This window comes from Echinococcus granulosus (assembly GCF_000524195.1).
Source record: "Echinococcus granulosus chromosome Unknown EG_S00153, whole genome shotgun sequence".
NCBI classification, from domain to species: domain Eukaryota; kingdom Metazoa; phylum Platyhelminthes; class Cestoda; order Cyclophyllidea; family Taeniidae; genus Echinococcus; species Echinococcus granulosus.
In genome coordinates this window covers 56,786-72,259 of record NW_020170533.1, presented here as the reverse complement: position 1 = coordinate 72,259, position 15,474 = coordinate 56,786, and the positions used below count along the sequence as shown (strand labels likewise).

General features: G+C 45.6%; 2 protein-coding genes across 2 annotated transcripts; both read left to right on the top strand. All coding sequences in view use genetic code 11, as the record gives it.

Moving 5' to 3' along the window:
• Nucleotides 1-1,141: 1,141 nt before the first annotated feature.
• Nucleotides 1,142-4,802, top strand: EGR_09561 (Phosphatidylinositol-binding clathrin assembly protein; the record flags this gene model as incomplete). The annotated part of the gene is made up of 10 exons (XM_024498810.1): nucleotides 1,142-1,221; nucleotides 1,452-1,491; nucleotides 1,581-1,637; nucleotides 1,722-1,833; nucleotides 1,877-1,983; nucleotides 2,194-2,324; nucleotides 2,361-2,668; nucleotides 2,755-3,227; nucleotides 4,292-4,493; nucleotides 4,546-4,802. The coding sequence occupies 10 exons, from the start codon at nucleotides 1,142-1,144 to the stop codon at nucleotides 4,800-4,802; spliced, it is 1,767 nt and encodes a 588-aa protein (XP_024346778.1).
• An 825-nt stretch (nucleotides 4,803-5,627) lies between these two features.
• On the top strand, nucleotides 5,628-11,335 carry EGR_09560 (hypothetical protein; the record flags this gene model as incomplete). Its single annotated transcript, XM_024498809.1, has 6 exons — nucleotides 5,628-5,753; nucleotides 8,117-8,364; nucleotides 8,488-8,611; nucleotides 8,788-8,943; nucleotides 10,270-11,193; nucleotides 11,267-11,335. 6 exons carry the CDS (start codon nucleotides 5,628-5,630, stop codon nucleotides 11,333-11,335), a joined length of 1,647 nt encoding a protein of 548 aa, XP_024346777.1.
• Between the last annotated feature and the right edge of the window lie 4,139 nt (nucleotides 11,336-15,474).

Sequence of the window (15,474 nt, the reverse complement as noted above, 5' to 3'; positions counted from 1 at the left end):
GGTCTCTTTGCCAACGCAAACACTTTCACGCTGGTAAAATAGGCGCACCGACACCACCATTTGGCTCTCCTCGATCTTCTACGTTGCGGGTGCAACATATCATTGGGCTAGAGGTTGCCATCAAACACCTCTTCCTTTACCACCTGGTCTAAATCAGTGCCACAGCTTTTTGTTTTGTTTATTGCTTAATCTTGAGTTCGTCGTACACGGATGGAGTGTGTTAAGCTGGGTTCGGTGAACTTTTGCCCCTTTCCGAACCCGTCTAGGAGTGAGTGGTGGATATCCATACTCATGTAGATACGTATTTCTTCACGTTTTCACATGAGCTGGATGTAGGCTCTTTCTAAGTTCGCGATTTATTATAAAAGGCTGAGTGGGTACTCTGTCCACACAATTTTAAGCAGTTGTCAAGTGGGGAGAATTATAGGATTTTGAAATATCACAGTGTCAGTTACCTTCCCTGGAAGGTGGCAGGTGCAAGTTCGATGGAGTACCTTCAGCACTTGGATCATTATTGATCCAACTACTTTCATAAGGTTTGGAATTGACTCTATGCTCCGAATGAGGGCTGTTAAACTCTCCCTGATGGTCCACGATTGTTGAGGCATTGTCGAAATTTGCTGTAAGTTCGATTTGGTTACAATGGCTTTTATGTCAGCATCACCTTCCACCACTTTAGTACCACTTCAAGTCTTACCGTCAAGACTACGATCAAGTAAAGTGTCGAGTAACGTATCGCGATTGCTCGTTACTCAGTCACAACCTCGAATTCAAGCTGAGATCTGTTTCTTCCATTGTACATCCATCCCCTATCAATCCAACCCGTCTCCACCCATCCATCCTGTATTCGTCCGGTACTTATTTGTTGATTCCACTTATCCATATTTCAGGTCATTGCCTAAACTACAGTATTTTAATCCACTTTTCCTTCACCCAGATCTCCCATCTAGTGGTTCGTGGCTCATCTGTGGAATTATTACTGAAATTCTCCACCAGGGCGGAATTCCCCACCTTAACCATCGTTTAACTCACCACTTTCATGCTCGTTAGCTAGCCATATCCTCACCTTGCTAAACGAATCGTATTGTTGGTGAACTGGTGCCTATAGCCTTGGTTCGGTTGGATGGTTTAAAAGCTCCCAATGCTTTTCAGTCGTACGGTTAGATCACCAGCAGAATCGGACAAAGTGGTTCTCTTCATTTCGCAAGTGTTATTCCCCACGTTTGTTTGGTTCGCCCCAGTTCTCTCGCTTCTAATTGTGGCCTTGGTCTTGTTTTTGCATGTGTGCGGGCCTTCCTTTCTCTTGGGTTGCTCTCAGGACACACACGGTTATGTACACGCTTCTCTTCGCTTGATTGGTTAAATGACACGCTTTCTCCACCGTTTTGTTTATCATCTTTTCGTGGCCACCCATCTTGTTTACTTTTGCCTTGTCGTTTTCTTTCATCCAGAGCCGACGATGTGAACATGAAGACGATGGCATATGCCAAGGTAAGCTTCTCCTCCCCTTCAGTAGACGCCCCCCCCCCCCCCATTCCTGAGACTAATTTATCAACCGCTGTCTACTTCACCTGTTGCAGCTAGTCAGGGTTCTACCTCCTCTGGAACGACAAATTGATGCACTGCTGGCATTCGATGTGAGTTTTCTTGCCTGGAGGAGACAATCTCTCCGATCAGCTGCCACCACTATCTCACGCACTCCACATTCCCTTGTTCCCTAGGCATCTTCGAGTGAACTCTCCAATGGAGTGGTTTTAGCCGCCTATGTGCTCCTCTACAAGGATCTAATTCGTCTTTATGCGGTCTACAATGAGGCAATGATTAATATTATCGGTAGGTGGGAAGTAAAAAATCTTCACTTGTCTCCGCTTTCTAGAAAAGTTTTTTTCCATGTCGAAGAGGGACTGTCAGGAGTCGTTGCACATCTACAAGGCCTTTCTTAAACGCATGGAACATGTCAATCACTTCATCAAAGTGGCTGAGGTGCGTTTATTCAGTAGCAACTGCTTGACTTTATGCATTCCTAAAGTTCGCAAAGTGTGGATTGTTTTTTTTGTCCCTGTGGAGTGGGTTAGCTTAATGTTGCCACCGATGTAGCGCTCTAGTTACCCCTGAAGCTGTCATGGCAGACATAGTGAGGGCTGTGAGCCTTCAGAGGATTTGATTATCGCCTTACTTTTTTATGCTTTCCAGGCCTGCGAGTTGCTTCAACTGCAGGATGGTTTCGGTAAACAGTCGTTGATTTTCAAGCCAGTGCCAGCCTCCGTGCTGAACGCGTTGGAAGGCCATCTAGCCCATTTGGAAGGCAAAAAATTCAACGACTTGTAGGTTCGCTGTGATTGCTAACTCCACATATGTAGAAGCAAAACTTCTCCCAGTGTCTCATCACCACCAATCACTGCAGCAGTCACAGGCGATTTGGTTCAACTGCAAGACGTGTCGAATCAGCAGAACCTCTCCGCTGAACAGCAGCGCATCATAGAGGAGGAACGACAGCGGCTGGAGGCGTTTGTGAGTGAAGCGCGTGCGAAGTGTCCTAACATGACACCGGAACACGCAAGCTGCGGCATAGACCTTCTACAATTCTCTCTTGATGCTGCCGGTGGCGGTGGTGCTTCCAAGGCTGCGACTTCATACACTTTCTTTGACGACTTCTTTTTTGAACCTGGTTTGTGTTAGCACTCCAAACTGTGCTCGCTCATTGAAGTGAAATTCAGTAGGTGGTATTTTTGACTCCCGTTTTTGTGTTTGTAGTTTTGCCTACATCTAGTAGTCACATGGCTCTTTCTACTGCCACGATGGCCCAACCACGTCCACTGTCTCAATTTCTGTCAGAACCCTCCTCGATTTCTGCAGTCGACAACTCCCATAATCTCTTCCTTCCCTCGAGTTCGGTGGTCTGGCCCACGACAACTACCAGTGGTGGTAACATGTTGGCATTAAAACCACCCACCAGTACTCTCACCACTGCTACAAGCGATTTGGATAGTCACTTGGCTGAAATTGCTAGCCAGTTGGCAGTCTGCAACACAAACACCACGGCTGTGGGTGGTACTGTCAACTGGACGGGCCTTGGTAAGCCACAACAACAACAGCAGCATCAGCAGCAGCAGCAGTTGGCTGGTGTAGGAATGAAACCGATGCCTGCTTCTCCAATGAATCCCTGGGCGACGCCGCGTGGGGTACTACAGCCTACTCCTGTGAACAATCCCTCTTTGACAAATCAGGTTAGTGGAATCTTTTCCAGTCCTGATGGTGTTGCTCGAACCGAGGCAAATTAATTGATGACTTGAATGATGCACCAGCCTTAATGACATTTCCTAGCTAGGGCATTTCTTAGTCGACTTTGGGCAATGATGTTTTTGGTTTTTTGAGGCACAGAGCATCATCATTTGTGACGTAACTTACTCTCCGAAGATGCTAAGCAGTATGTTCCGTCGGAGCTAAATTATTCACCTTTAAATCATCATGCATGAGGCACAGCAAGTCTTCAGGTTTGAATTACCATCCTTTTGTCCACTTTCTCCCCGATTTAATAATAGATCCTTTTTTCCTTGAAGTAATGCATTGCGGCTTTTGCGGTAAGCTAATGCATCACCATTGTATTTTGGTTCACTAAGTAAGGATGCTTTTAAAGGGGCTTTTGGAATCTTGTTGCTCTATTTCCAACTAAATCACATCGACATTTGGCATGGGAAATGTTCTTCCGTTTTTGCGAATCAGTCCTAAGTTGTCTCCTTAATTAGTGTTGGTGTGACTTAGAGTACGTGTTCACACTCACAGACGCATCGAGGAGGGATTATTTTGCCCCTAGGTAGGTGATATGTCCCCACGGGGATGAATTCGTATTCGTGTCAAACACACTCATTCTCCTCACAATGTGCAGTGTACGGGGAACCCTCCTCTATTTCCCGTGGTGCATGTCGCACCTACCTACACCCCGTGGGATGGCAGCTCTGTGGGATATTAACGCATACTGTAAGGTTGGTCTGATAGACAGACAGAACTAGTCGCATGATGCACTCAGACACGACCAATCGCTTCTCCTCTTCCCTCAGCCTTTATCCTTTCCAGTACAACTGTGAATGTGTGGAAATCTCAAGTGTCCCTCGCTTTCAACATTTTTAATTTGACGAGAATTCATTTTTGCTTCTTCAATGCCCATTCCCGTTTTAAGTAGTGTATTATTTGCAATTTTGTTCCTTCCACTCTGATTGGAATCGCAACTCGCGCTTGATTGGCTCCCCTCTTGTGGTTGATGGGATGAGTGACGGTATACATTGCTTTTCAGACGTTCAATTCAATGCCCAGGGCCCCACTTCAAACAATCCAGCGTCATCAAGCCCCGTACGCGTTAACTCAATATCCCGCAGGAGGGATGAACAGCCAGGTTTCGGCGTTTTCACCACGTCCCATCAACGTCCCCCCGAACCAGTCGGCGTTGCAACTGCAGCTGCAACATCCACAGCTACAGCAGTCATTACAATTTCAGAGTGCCACCTCTGCTGCAACTTCTTTCAATTCTCTAAATCCATTTCTTTGAAGACTTCCAACTCTCTCTTTCTCTCCATTGTCCTCTCAACAACATCCTCTGTTTTCGCTCACGAACTAACCCAATCAGCAGCCTCATATCAGCCGATTTATTGGAAACGCAGATTATTGCTTCTTTGTTGATCTCTACCACTCTCATTGATGCCATTCCAATGTCACGCGTTACCGAGATTCGAAGTGTTGTTTATCCTCTGCTCTTACAAGTGCCCCGGGTGTACCTAAAGGACGAATTGTGGCCTCACGCAGGATGATTGGTATGGTCATGTGTCCGTGGAGAACTCGCTTACACAGGCGAGCGAGCATTGAGGTAGTCCAAAAGGTCCACTATTGATGGGCTGTGGGAAGATTTGATGTCGACGAGGTGTCGACAGTGGGAGGCTTTATTATTATGGTGAGAGTGATGAATCTCCGAAACACTGAAGACTATTACTTACATTTGGGTGGCCTGTGCTCTTCTCAGTGTGCGCCTCGTTGATGTGACTCATCCGAGCTGATCGGTTGTCGGTCAGTCGGTGGACTTGAATCCATATAGCGGATATTCTGTTGTGTCATTTGACCTCTGGATGGCCTTAAGTCCATATATGGGTTTTTCTACTGCGTTATTTTGCTTCTCAATCGAATGTTCCTTGTGTTGACTCAAGGCCATGTGAAGGTCAAATGGCGCAATAGAGCCTCCGCTATATGGGATTAAGTCCACCGACTGACTGGCGGACAGAGCAGCGCGGATGGGTCATCCAAATTCATGTCACACCGGCGGCCTGGTCACTCCGAAGGGGTTATGAGCATCGCAGCAGCAGCTGCACAGTTTCCGGGATTGGGTCAAAAACAATCGGGAAAATGCGACGACTCCTACCAGATAAAAAACAGCTTTAGCAAAAATGGTTATTTGGGGGTTTTGGCTGTACAAGGATAGGTGGTAGTATGTGTACTAAATAGGGCGTAAGTTCCCGCATTATCTTACCTGATTTCAGCCTTCGTGGTTGCCATCGTATGATTGTCAAGTTGGTCAAACGTCACTATGACATGTAAGTAGGGTTTTAATTTAATCACACTTGTACACTGCTACAACTCTTGCCATGCCAAAGCCAGCCAAAGATCAACGCTCTCCCATGCGGACAGCAAGGCGACTCCTCGCCTCCTCTGCTTCTAGCGCTTCAGGCACCATCGTCAACTTGAGGCTCATTTCCAAGCCGTGCACACGGGTAGGTATCTACAAACGCCTCCCACCACTACTCGCATTTATTTGACCTTCGAGTGTTCTTCATGCATTTGTGCAAAATGATCGAGTTCTTCCATCCTTCAAAGTGGGAAGATTCACGTGCATTTCTTGCGTAACCAGCTACTGGTCCTATTCTTACCTCCAAAGCCACAGAAACGTCCATCACAATGGGAAGTTAGCTCAACTTTTTGAACCTTGGATAAAGCCTTGGAAATTTAAAAACAGTAGATGAGTCTCTGCGTGGCTGGGAATTTCACCTAAACATCTGAATGACTTATCAACTTGTAAGATGGGGAATTGCTTACTTCTTCGCATTTTTGATGGCAAAGAAAAGGACGTCTCCATCAAAACAGTGCCAATTTGTTGCTTTTCAGGGCCACCGACTTGCCTGGATGAAAGGTAAACATTGAGAGATTACTTCTTCTGTCTGGCCGTGAAGTCCCAGAAAATGGGTGAGTTGACCATGCTCTGCCATAAAATTGCAGCTGACAGGGTTGAAACTCAAAATAGTTCTTGCAGAATTACAGCTTGCCTATTTTATGCTCGGAATTTCTCCTGCCTCAACGGTGCTAGAATTTAGTAAGCAAACATTATGTTCCTTCTTTTTTACGGAAAAAGCTTTCCCATTTTGGTACCAATTATTGTGTTTGTGTGGGCGTTGTGTGACAGATCCGATGGTGTAATAATGTTCTTTGAAAAAATTCATTGAAGATGAGTTAGCCCACAGCGGCCCATCGAGACGCCAATCCTCGATGCCCCCTTACGAAACAGTAATGCTTATCGTACTTGTGGGTGTGCCTTCTTCATCTAGAAGAAGAGAGCCTCAGAGTAGTCGAAGCATAATGACTCGTGTCTTCTGCACTTCCAGGTACCTCGTGTCACAATAAGTGAGGCTGTTTATGAGTTCTTACGTTCCAAGGACATTAGCTGCCACGTCAACGGTGGGCTACTTAGTCAATTTAACTTCACTGGCATTGACGACTGAAGAATCCTCTGCCTTAATTTCTGACTCACAGTATTAAAGCCTTGAAGGTTCCCTACATGGAATTCGATTGGCATGGCGCTACGTCACTAAAGGACTCCATTTCGACTGCAGAGATGTACAGCAGAAGAGGTGGAAACCTATGTCGAATCACCGACTTTGAGTTGTGTCAATCCGTTGATTTGCCAGGGATTCGTACACCGATGTCAAAATGTGGCAAGCCGGCCGAAGAAATTAAACATTCAACTGCCTCGCTACCACACCTGCTTCCACAAGTGGAGTTACTTTTGAGGTGCCTCTGCAAGGATGCTTCAATCACCGCCAGCGATTGAATTGTAAACCATTGGATGTTTAGTGGTGGACTATAATCGTTTGCTTCGAATGGATCACATTTCAGGACTACTAGAGCAGTAGGGAATAACCTCGAGTATTTCCTCCTGTAGTTAATAAAGACACCTCCTAGCGGGATTTCCAAAATTAAATGCACTTTAGTAAACAATACGCAAATTTGTTATTTTTCTTTCAAAATATGCTAAAAATATGCAAAACTAGAGTCGCATTTTCGTTTTTAGGGATGGAATTTTGTCAAAATTTGACATATTGGTAGGCAAGTCCAAGGTACATAGCTATGTAGATAAGTAGGTGAGCGAGTTATTAACGAAGTAAATTCTACCTCGAAAGGTTACTCTGGCATGTGTAGCATGCGTTCTCTTCTCGAAAGCCTCTATACCAACTAACATTGTCCACTGCTCGTCTGTCGACGCCGTCTGAGGTTTTGTTTTGCGGCATGCCTCACGTTGGTAGTAAACACGGGGCCAAGACGGGTCTCATTCAATCTGGCAACAATCAGGCCAACTAGAGTGATGTCCATGCAGCTCTTGTTCTGACTGTGGCACAGCCTGGTTACTAACAAATCTTTAGGCCTGCTCGAGTCTGTGTCACAAAAATAAAATCGCCTTGCTGTCTACAGGATTACGTTTAGCAGAAGGAAAAGTGATGGTAGTGGAAGGGGAGATGTCGTCAAATGTGAATATAGGCAAGGAAATTTGAACAGTGCAATTTACCTCATGTTCAGAACTGGCTTAAGCCGCGGTTCTTCACGCTGCTTTTCCTGCAATAATCGAAGTCGTCCCGAATTTTGTGGAGGGTGTCTCCTCTACCCACCAATGTACTGAAGCCAATGCAGTCATCTTGGCACCGAGGGAAGATGTCAATGTCATTTGTCACGCCCTCTTCGAGGCCGCAGCTACACCCAAGACCAACCTGGATGACTGATGCTTGCTGCTTGTATAAGTCAACCGGCAGAGGGCGAAAAACGTTGTAAGCTACCAATTAAATGAGCGAGTATATTCTTATGATTTAAGATAAAGCTGTGCGTCGAATACAGGAAGTTGATCACAGCGACGAAGAAGGACGCCTTTCCATTACCCCACATCAATGATTCGCTAAACCCCCTACCGAAATTAAACGGATTTCCTACCCTAGATACCGGAGAATGCTGGCTGGTAGTGGTGCAAACAGTGGCCGCCCACAAAGGGGCGCACCAAGGATGGCCCGGTCGCATGTGCGCTTTGGGCGATAAGCGTTCAGTGGATGCAGGTCGCGTGACGAAGTAGTCGTCATCAACCGTCGAGGCAGAAGAGACTTCTGGGCGCGCATTTCCCCAACCTCTGTTGCCTGCTCAATACATAGTACCAACATAAATGCCCTCAACTAGTCAGTCTGTTTATCTCAGGGGAATGGGGGCCGAGGAGGGGGAGGAGGAGGAGGAGGAGGAGGGAGGGGGGGGAGGAGGAGGAGACAAATGCCGAGTTGTTGATATTGGGACGGTGATTGCTTCCAATATAGGCGCAACGTGGGTATTTCGGTCAGCTTCTCATCCACCCACCATTCTACCCCATTTTACCTGTCAGTTGAAAATCACACCATTGGGTGACACACTACCAACTCAATAATAGACCACTCCGTCATATTTTCCCATAGTTTCCACTTCTAAAGGTATAAATGGAAACTTCGCCTCACTTACTTAGTGCAGTGCTTACGATCCACCGCAGGCGCTACAGCAATGCAATCACTGTACACAAGTAAGCAATTCGATGTGGCACCTTTGGTGGCACTCAAATATAATCTGATGGATCCCAAAACCCGCACGTCCGCAGACACTTACGCCAACATCAGCAATCACCATGAGGTAAGCCGATGAAGTAAGCACCTTGCATGCTTGTCGATGGTTATGGAAACACCACATTATCCAACCAGCGTCCAATGAAATAATTCATCAAATGTCTTTGAAAAGCACTAAAGAAAATTAATTTAGATACTGAGGAAATCCTCAAGTCCGTGGTTACGCAGCACCTCCCATCAACCTCTCTACCAACATGCCAACATGAATTCAATCACTTTACAGATTACTTCACCAGTGTAACAAATTAGCCAAAATAATGGTTGAAAGAGGGATAAAATGCGTTCCCCCATGAGGTGGGTGGTATCATTGATGGCACAGCAAATGACTATCAGGAGCAATGCACCAGTGGACTCCAACACAAAATGCATCCATTTAAAGACCACTTTAAATGCCCACTTCTGGTCATTCCATGCACTTCTAAAGGTTGAATCAACATGGGATTACCGAACACTTATAAAAGGCTCAATGTCAGCCTCCACACGAAGCTGACATGGCATCCTCGTTTTCCACTTCCCATTCACGAAGTTTAACAATCACTGCTAAATCAAAATCTAAAGCAGATGGATCAGAAAAAACAAGAGCAGAAGCAGTATTAAGAGGGGAAGATGGTGAGATTGTAAGGAGACGATGAGGAGGAGAAATAGGGAAAGAGGAGGAAATTGAGGAGTTCTGCACAGTGGGTACGGCATTGCGATGTAACAATGGGAAGGAGATCATCACAGACTATTTCTTCCTTCCCGTCACCGACCCGTGGTGCAGGCCTCCAGGCGGTGTAGACCCGACATCAAGCCTGCTCTCTACTGACAAGGACAGGTGAGACATAGCTGGATTAGGATCAGTGCTTCCAAAATCATCCAAATCGCAGTCTTCGGTGGGTCGCATACATGCATTCAAATGATCTTTGCAAAGTCACATAGAAGCAACTTGCCAATTGCCCAACTACTGCTGCACCTAGGTCAACAGAAGACATGCAAATTGGGGCACGGAACCTCACTAGGGAAATGAAGGCTGACTGCGAGAAATGACTACTTCCTACTACCTTCAAATGGAATTGAGGTTAGAGGGCAGCTGCACACTGCTTTCACTTTCTACGATCATTGTGGCCTCTATTCAGGCATTTAAACGGCCTTTTAAGTAGTTTTCCATTCTGACTTGACACCACCTCCAACCCCCTTGCGCCCGCAACTGCATGTGAAGTTCAAATCAAATTTTTTATTGACTGCCTCAGACCATCGATGAAGTAACCAGGCAAGCAGGCGAGAAAGCAATCAATCAGTCAGTCAATCGATATGCCAAGTTGGGCTTGTCATTTAAAGCTTCACTTCCTTCTAGGACACTATGCGAATGCTGATGGCTAGCGATTCAGAGAAAAGTGCGGTACAAGTGTGGAGGCAATTCATGCTGGGCCTCATGATTCTCCACTTCGTGTACGGCCGGTGGAGGCGGGACAGACGTCGGCGACTTGTCGCAAGACGTATAGACTGGCCCCACAACGCAACTGCGTGTGGTAAGGCTCACTTCACGACTCTTTACGTCCTCACACATGAAAGACGGGTTTCTTTCTTCATCACTGCCTCTTATCTAGCCTTTGCAGAACAACCACCTACGGCTACTGGCGGTAAAAAGCCCCCTTCAGTGGTTAGGAATGTGTTTCCTCTATCACCAAGATCGCCACTACCAGGATCGATGGCATCCCTTTCGCCGTTCCTGCTGCCATTGCTTCCTCTTTCTCTGCCGAAGCCAATGTGGAAGTCGACAGCAACGTCCGCGCCTTATCAACCGATATTGAATTGGATAACTCACCCACCGCTATCCATCCCAGCGTTGTTCACTCATGGCAAGTCTCCACTCACAGCTGAAGTCGCACTCTCCTCCCCTATCTGCATTTCGCCAAGTTTAACATTAACCTACCCTTTATTGTTAAATCACAAAGAAACGTCAGCACCAGGACCAGAAGCTGTAGCCGATGAAACAAAAGAAGTGGGAGTTGGGGAGGCATCAGGAGAGGGAGGTGGTGGTGAGGAGGAAGAGAAAATTGAGGAGTTCTTTACCGTGGGAACGGCACTGTGGCATAACAGTCAGGAGGAAACGATTACGGGATTTTACTTCTTTCCCATTACTGATGCGTGGTGCGCGTCCCCTGACAGCACGGACACCACATCCAGCCTGTCCTCCACTGACGAGGGCATGTGCCGTACAGGTGGAGAGGACCCAGCGTTACCGGCGTTACCGGCACCATGCGAGTCGAAGTCGTCGGTAAGTTGCATACAAGCATTTAAACAATCTTTACAATGACCACTTTGCCAATGACCACTTGCTTCCATTTTAGTGGGTCAAGCGTCTACGACGACGTCTAAAGCATCTGTTCTGTTGTTGTTTTTCACCAGCATGTGATTAGATGATTCATTCCCTAATTTATCATATCCATGAATGTCCGCAATTACATTTGACTGTTTGCTGCTATGCTGCGTCTTGTCACTTCTGTGTGCAGTGGGAATGGCGGTGCGTTGGAGAGGTGGCAGGGAGGAGCATTTGGGTGGTTAGATGAAGAGATGAGTGTAGCAGCCAAGCCATCGGACAGATCAACAGGCATGTCCACAAACACTCAGACAGACAGACAGATGGATTGGTGGAGGGATAGATACACAGATACGTAGATAAGTAGATGAACAAGTCATTGACGAAGTAAATTCCACCTCCAAAAGTTATTCCGACACGCGTGGCATGTGCTCTTCTCTCAAGAGCTTCTATACCGCCTAACACTGTCCACTCCTCCCCTGGCGACGCCGTCTGAGCTTTTGCTTCACAGCATGCCTCACCTCAGTAGTAAACACGGGGCCAAGGCATTCAATATCTACTGCTGCCGCGACATCTTCTCCACTCACACAACCACATCTTGACGCACCTTACTAAATGATTTGCAAAACAAAACGATTTATACGACCTCACAACCATCTCAGAGCTGCAAACAGGCAGAGACGGTACTTCCTGTGTATTCAGTTATTCAGACCATTCAATTTGCGCATCGAATGCGGATACTCTGACACCAGAGCGCCCCATTCACTCCCACTGCCATTCAGCCCACTTCTGCTCTGCATTCCTAACAGCACTTTCCCATGTCCTCACCTTCTCCAAGGTCATTCTGCCAACTCCTCTACCACCAGTCATTGGCAAATTCAACTACAGTTAACAACCTTCCAAATTGGAGTGCAAGACGGTACGCCTTTACGTCACAGTAGAAGGATCCGACTGCGATCTATGACAGCAGCATCCAACTTTTTCTCCTTCCGGTACATAACAAGCGCATAACGCCCTTCACCAGTGCAACGACAGTTTTCAAAGCATCAACTACGTTGCAGTGGCCGTTAAAGAAGAGGGGTTATACGAAGCACCAATTGTGAAATATAAAAGCGAAGCAATGTTTACTCGGGCAGCACATTCAACTACGCAGACTCTTCACTCCTCAGTCCCGTCTCTCCTTTTCGCCATCTTGGTGTCATAGCCCCTCCTCTGGTCAGTAACCCTCAAATTCTCCTCCCGCCACTAACAATAAACTTCCTTCTACAGTGATGTAATCAAATAGCTCTTCAAGGTGCAACTACTTTAAAACACGCAGTGCTGAAGGTGGGGAAAAGTAGAAGTGATCACAAGAACATCGGCCAATTAATACTGAAAACAAGTGCTTTTCAACAAATTGTTGACACAAGTTGGATGTTTGTCTTAGCCCACTTCAGCTGTTCAAAGGTGGTAGATGGCAGAGGTAGGAGCAGGTAACAGTAAACAAGAAAGGGACTTCGCATGAAGATAAAAAACACCGAACGAACCAATGATGAAGATACGGCTGTGCTCTGACAGGAGAAAGTGCGCTGAAGACTGTGCATTCGCGAAAATTTCTCCAAAAATTGTGTGAATTCTTCGTGCACACATTCCGCATGGTGGAATCAAACAGTCGCACCAGTTGCCACGCTGATGATCGTTGACAAAGCGACTTTTCGAAATGGTGGACATGAATGAATTCCCACAAGGTGAAAATTCACTTCCTTGTCCAATCTTCGTGTCAGCATTTCCCAGACTGAAAACGGCACACTCTATATATCCACCATCTTCGATTAACGGTTGTGGGATTCATCCTCGTGACCTAGGTTTGGAAAATGACAATTGTGCACTCAAACATTTCTGCAAGAACGGTGGGTACGACACAATTATTCATGATTGCAATTGTAAATTAACCTAGTGCATCCACGCTACGTACCATGTCAGCCTCTTGACATCGACAATGACAAAGAAGCCAAATCTGTACCAAAGTGAGGGAGCACTTGAACAGAGAAAGGCATTACATGCAACGAAACAGGGGAACATAACTTCATTCCTTGCAACGGAAGTATGCAGGCTCATCGTCACCGAAAAAGTCTTCCATTCGATTTCCTCACTCCCCACGCCAGTCATTTGGTCGGCCTAATTCATGCAATCAGTTAACACATTCACCACTCTTCACAATTCAGATGCTGCAATGTTCCAAACAACGATACCCAGTGCCACACATCTTCTCAGCTACTCCCTTTACCACAATCACTCCGCAAATGCAGTTTTTCTGACGCTTAGGCCAAGCAATCAGACTTGGACTTCACACACACACGATGCGCCGACGGTAAAAGTGGTAATGCAAAACTGAGGCCTCTCGTTATTAACATCACGTTGGCTAGTTACATAAAGGGGGATGGAAAACGTATCAAGACTTACGCTGTTGTTCCTCCAGTGCCATGCAGAAAAGAGCGCTCCGCAGGTAGCAAGTGCGTAGGCTTCACTTCAGTTGTACATGCATTCACCAATCGCGTTCATGAATCCAATTTTTTTGCCACATTTTAACTCCGTTACGTGCCACCCCATAGTATACCCTAAAGGTGTAAGAAGTCCAGTTTGCGCTTATCCCATCTTTATGTATCTTCACCTAAGAGAACAAACCCAACTTGTAACCTAGAGAGGCCATGCATAGACAGATAAAGGAAACACACCCACTTCTCCAGCAGAGTGTCATCTTCGGACATATTGAACACCGACTTGACTATCTCGTCACAAACTGTCAACTGCCCGGCCCGCCTGCAATACAAACAATAACTAATACAAATCAAACTTGGAAAGTGGCATAGACGAAGGAGGTCTGCTAGTCATTCGTCTCTGAGTGACAAATTGTGCCAATGGAAAGAGAAACATCGTTGCGCACCTTAAGCTGTCTCAAATAAAGCAGGTCAACCTAGTCATTCTAAAGCACTGAATCATATAGTAAGCTCGACGTGGTTCAATAAGTAACGAGTTGTACCAACAAAAAGCGCCAGTGACATTCAAAATAGTAGAGTAACCCCAATATTTTGTAAATATCACCAAAGAAGCAACAGCAAGCTCTCACATGTAGAAGAACGGAAAACATGCAAACTTTTACAACACGAGTAAGCAGCACAAGTTCCACGTACAAAAGCACTTGTCCAACGACCCCAGACTTGTAGAAAACCCTTTACATATACACTACAAATACGACTCACGTGAAAATACAAATAATGTGCTGCAGATTTGTGCAAAGCAGAAAATCCAGTTCAAGCACGACGAATCCAATTCCATTTGCGCGCTGGATAAGACCTTGATCAAATGCGTTGTGATTAATCAAACAAAGAATTACAACGCTCTGCGACTGCTTATTGCACAGCATGAATTAAAACCATGGATGAACTCGAACGCAAAACGTAACACCAGGGAGATTACTGAGCATTCAAACTAACAGATAAAATTTTTATTTTTATTAGTGGACTTACGAAAAAGAAACGGGTTCAAACATTCTCCTGCCTAATTTAAGCAGCAACTGCCCGATATTTAGAATTTACTTCCGAAATAAACATGGCAAACTGGTAAACTACTGTAGAAGGGCGATAATATGTTTATTTGCCAAAAAACAAGCTAAATCAACAAAATGGAGTATATACTGTAACACAGACACTGAGCGCGGTTAGAATAGGTTTAGTCAATTATCGGCAGTTAAATATTTGCAATGAAATTTTCGGGATCACAGTGCAAAATGATCTGCACACGATTTCCCTTTATTCCAAGTGCATCATTAAGGTTGTGAAATTTTGCAAGTAGTAACTTGCAATGCTTCTGTTCCTGTATGGTAAGAAACTGCGGTATCTGCTGATGCTTCTCAGGATAATACTGCTTTAACCACACATTGCACACATGCGCTTTGAATCATGTGCATTCTGGTAACCATGTGGACACTTACTCGCTCTCATTAAGTGGTATTCATTTTCACCCTTCCTTGTTTCGGCGGCAACGACAAGATGCTTGTTCCACTCCTTTGGTATCGATGATATAAAAGTGGCCCAAATTTGCTGATAAAGAAAAACAACTACTCCAGCAACAGCAACTGTGAATTAGGGAGTATAGAGAAGCGATGTCAACAGTGATAAAGTGGGTGTCAAATCGAAATTTCTCAGATCTTTTGTAACAGGAACAGGCAATTAGCGATATTTTCAAGTAATAGAGGGTCTC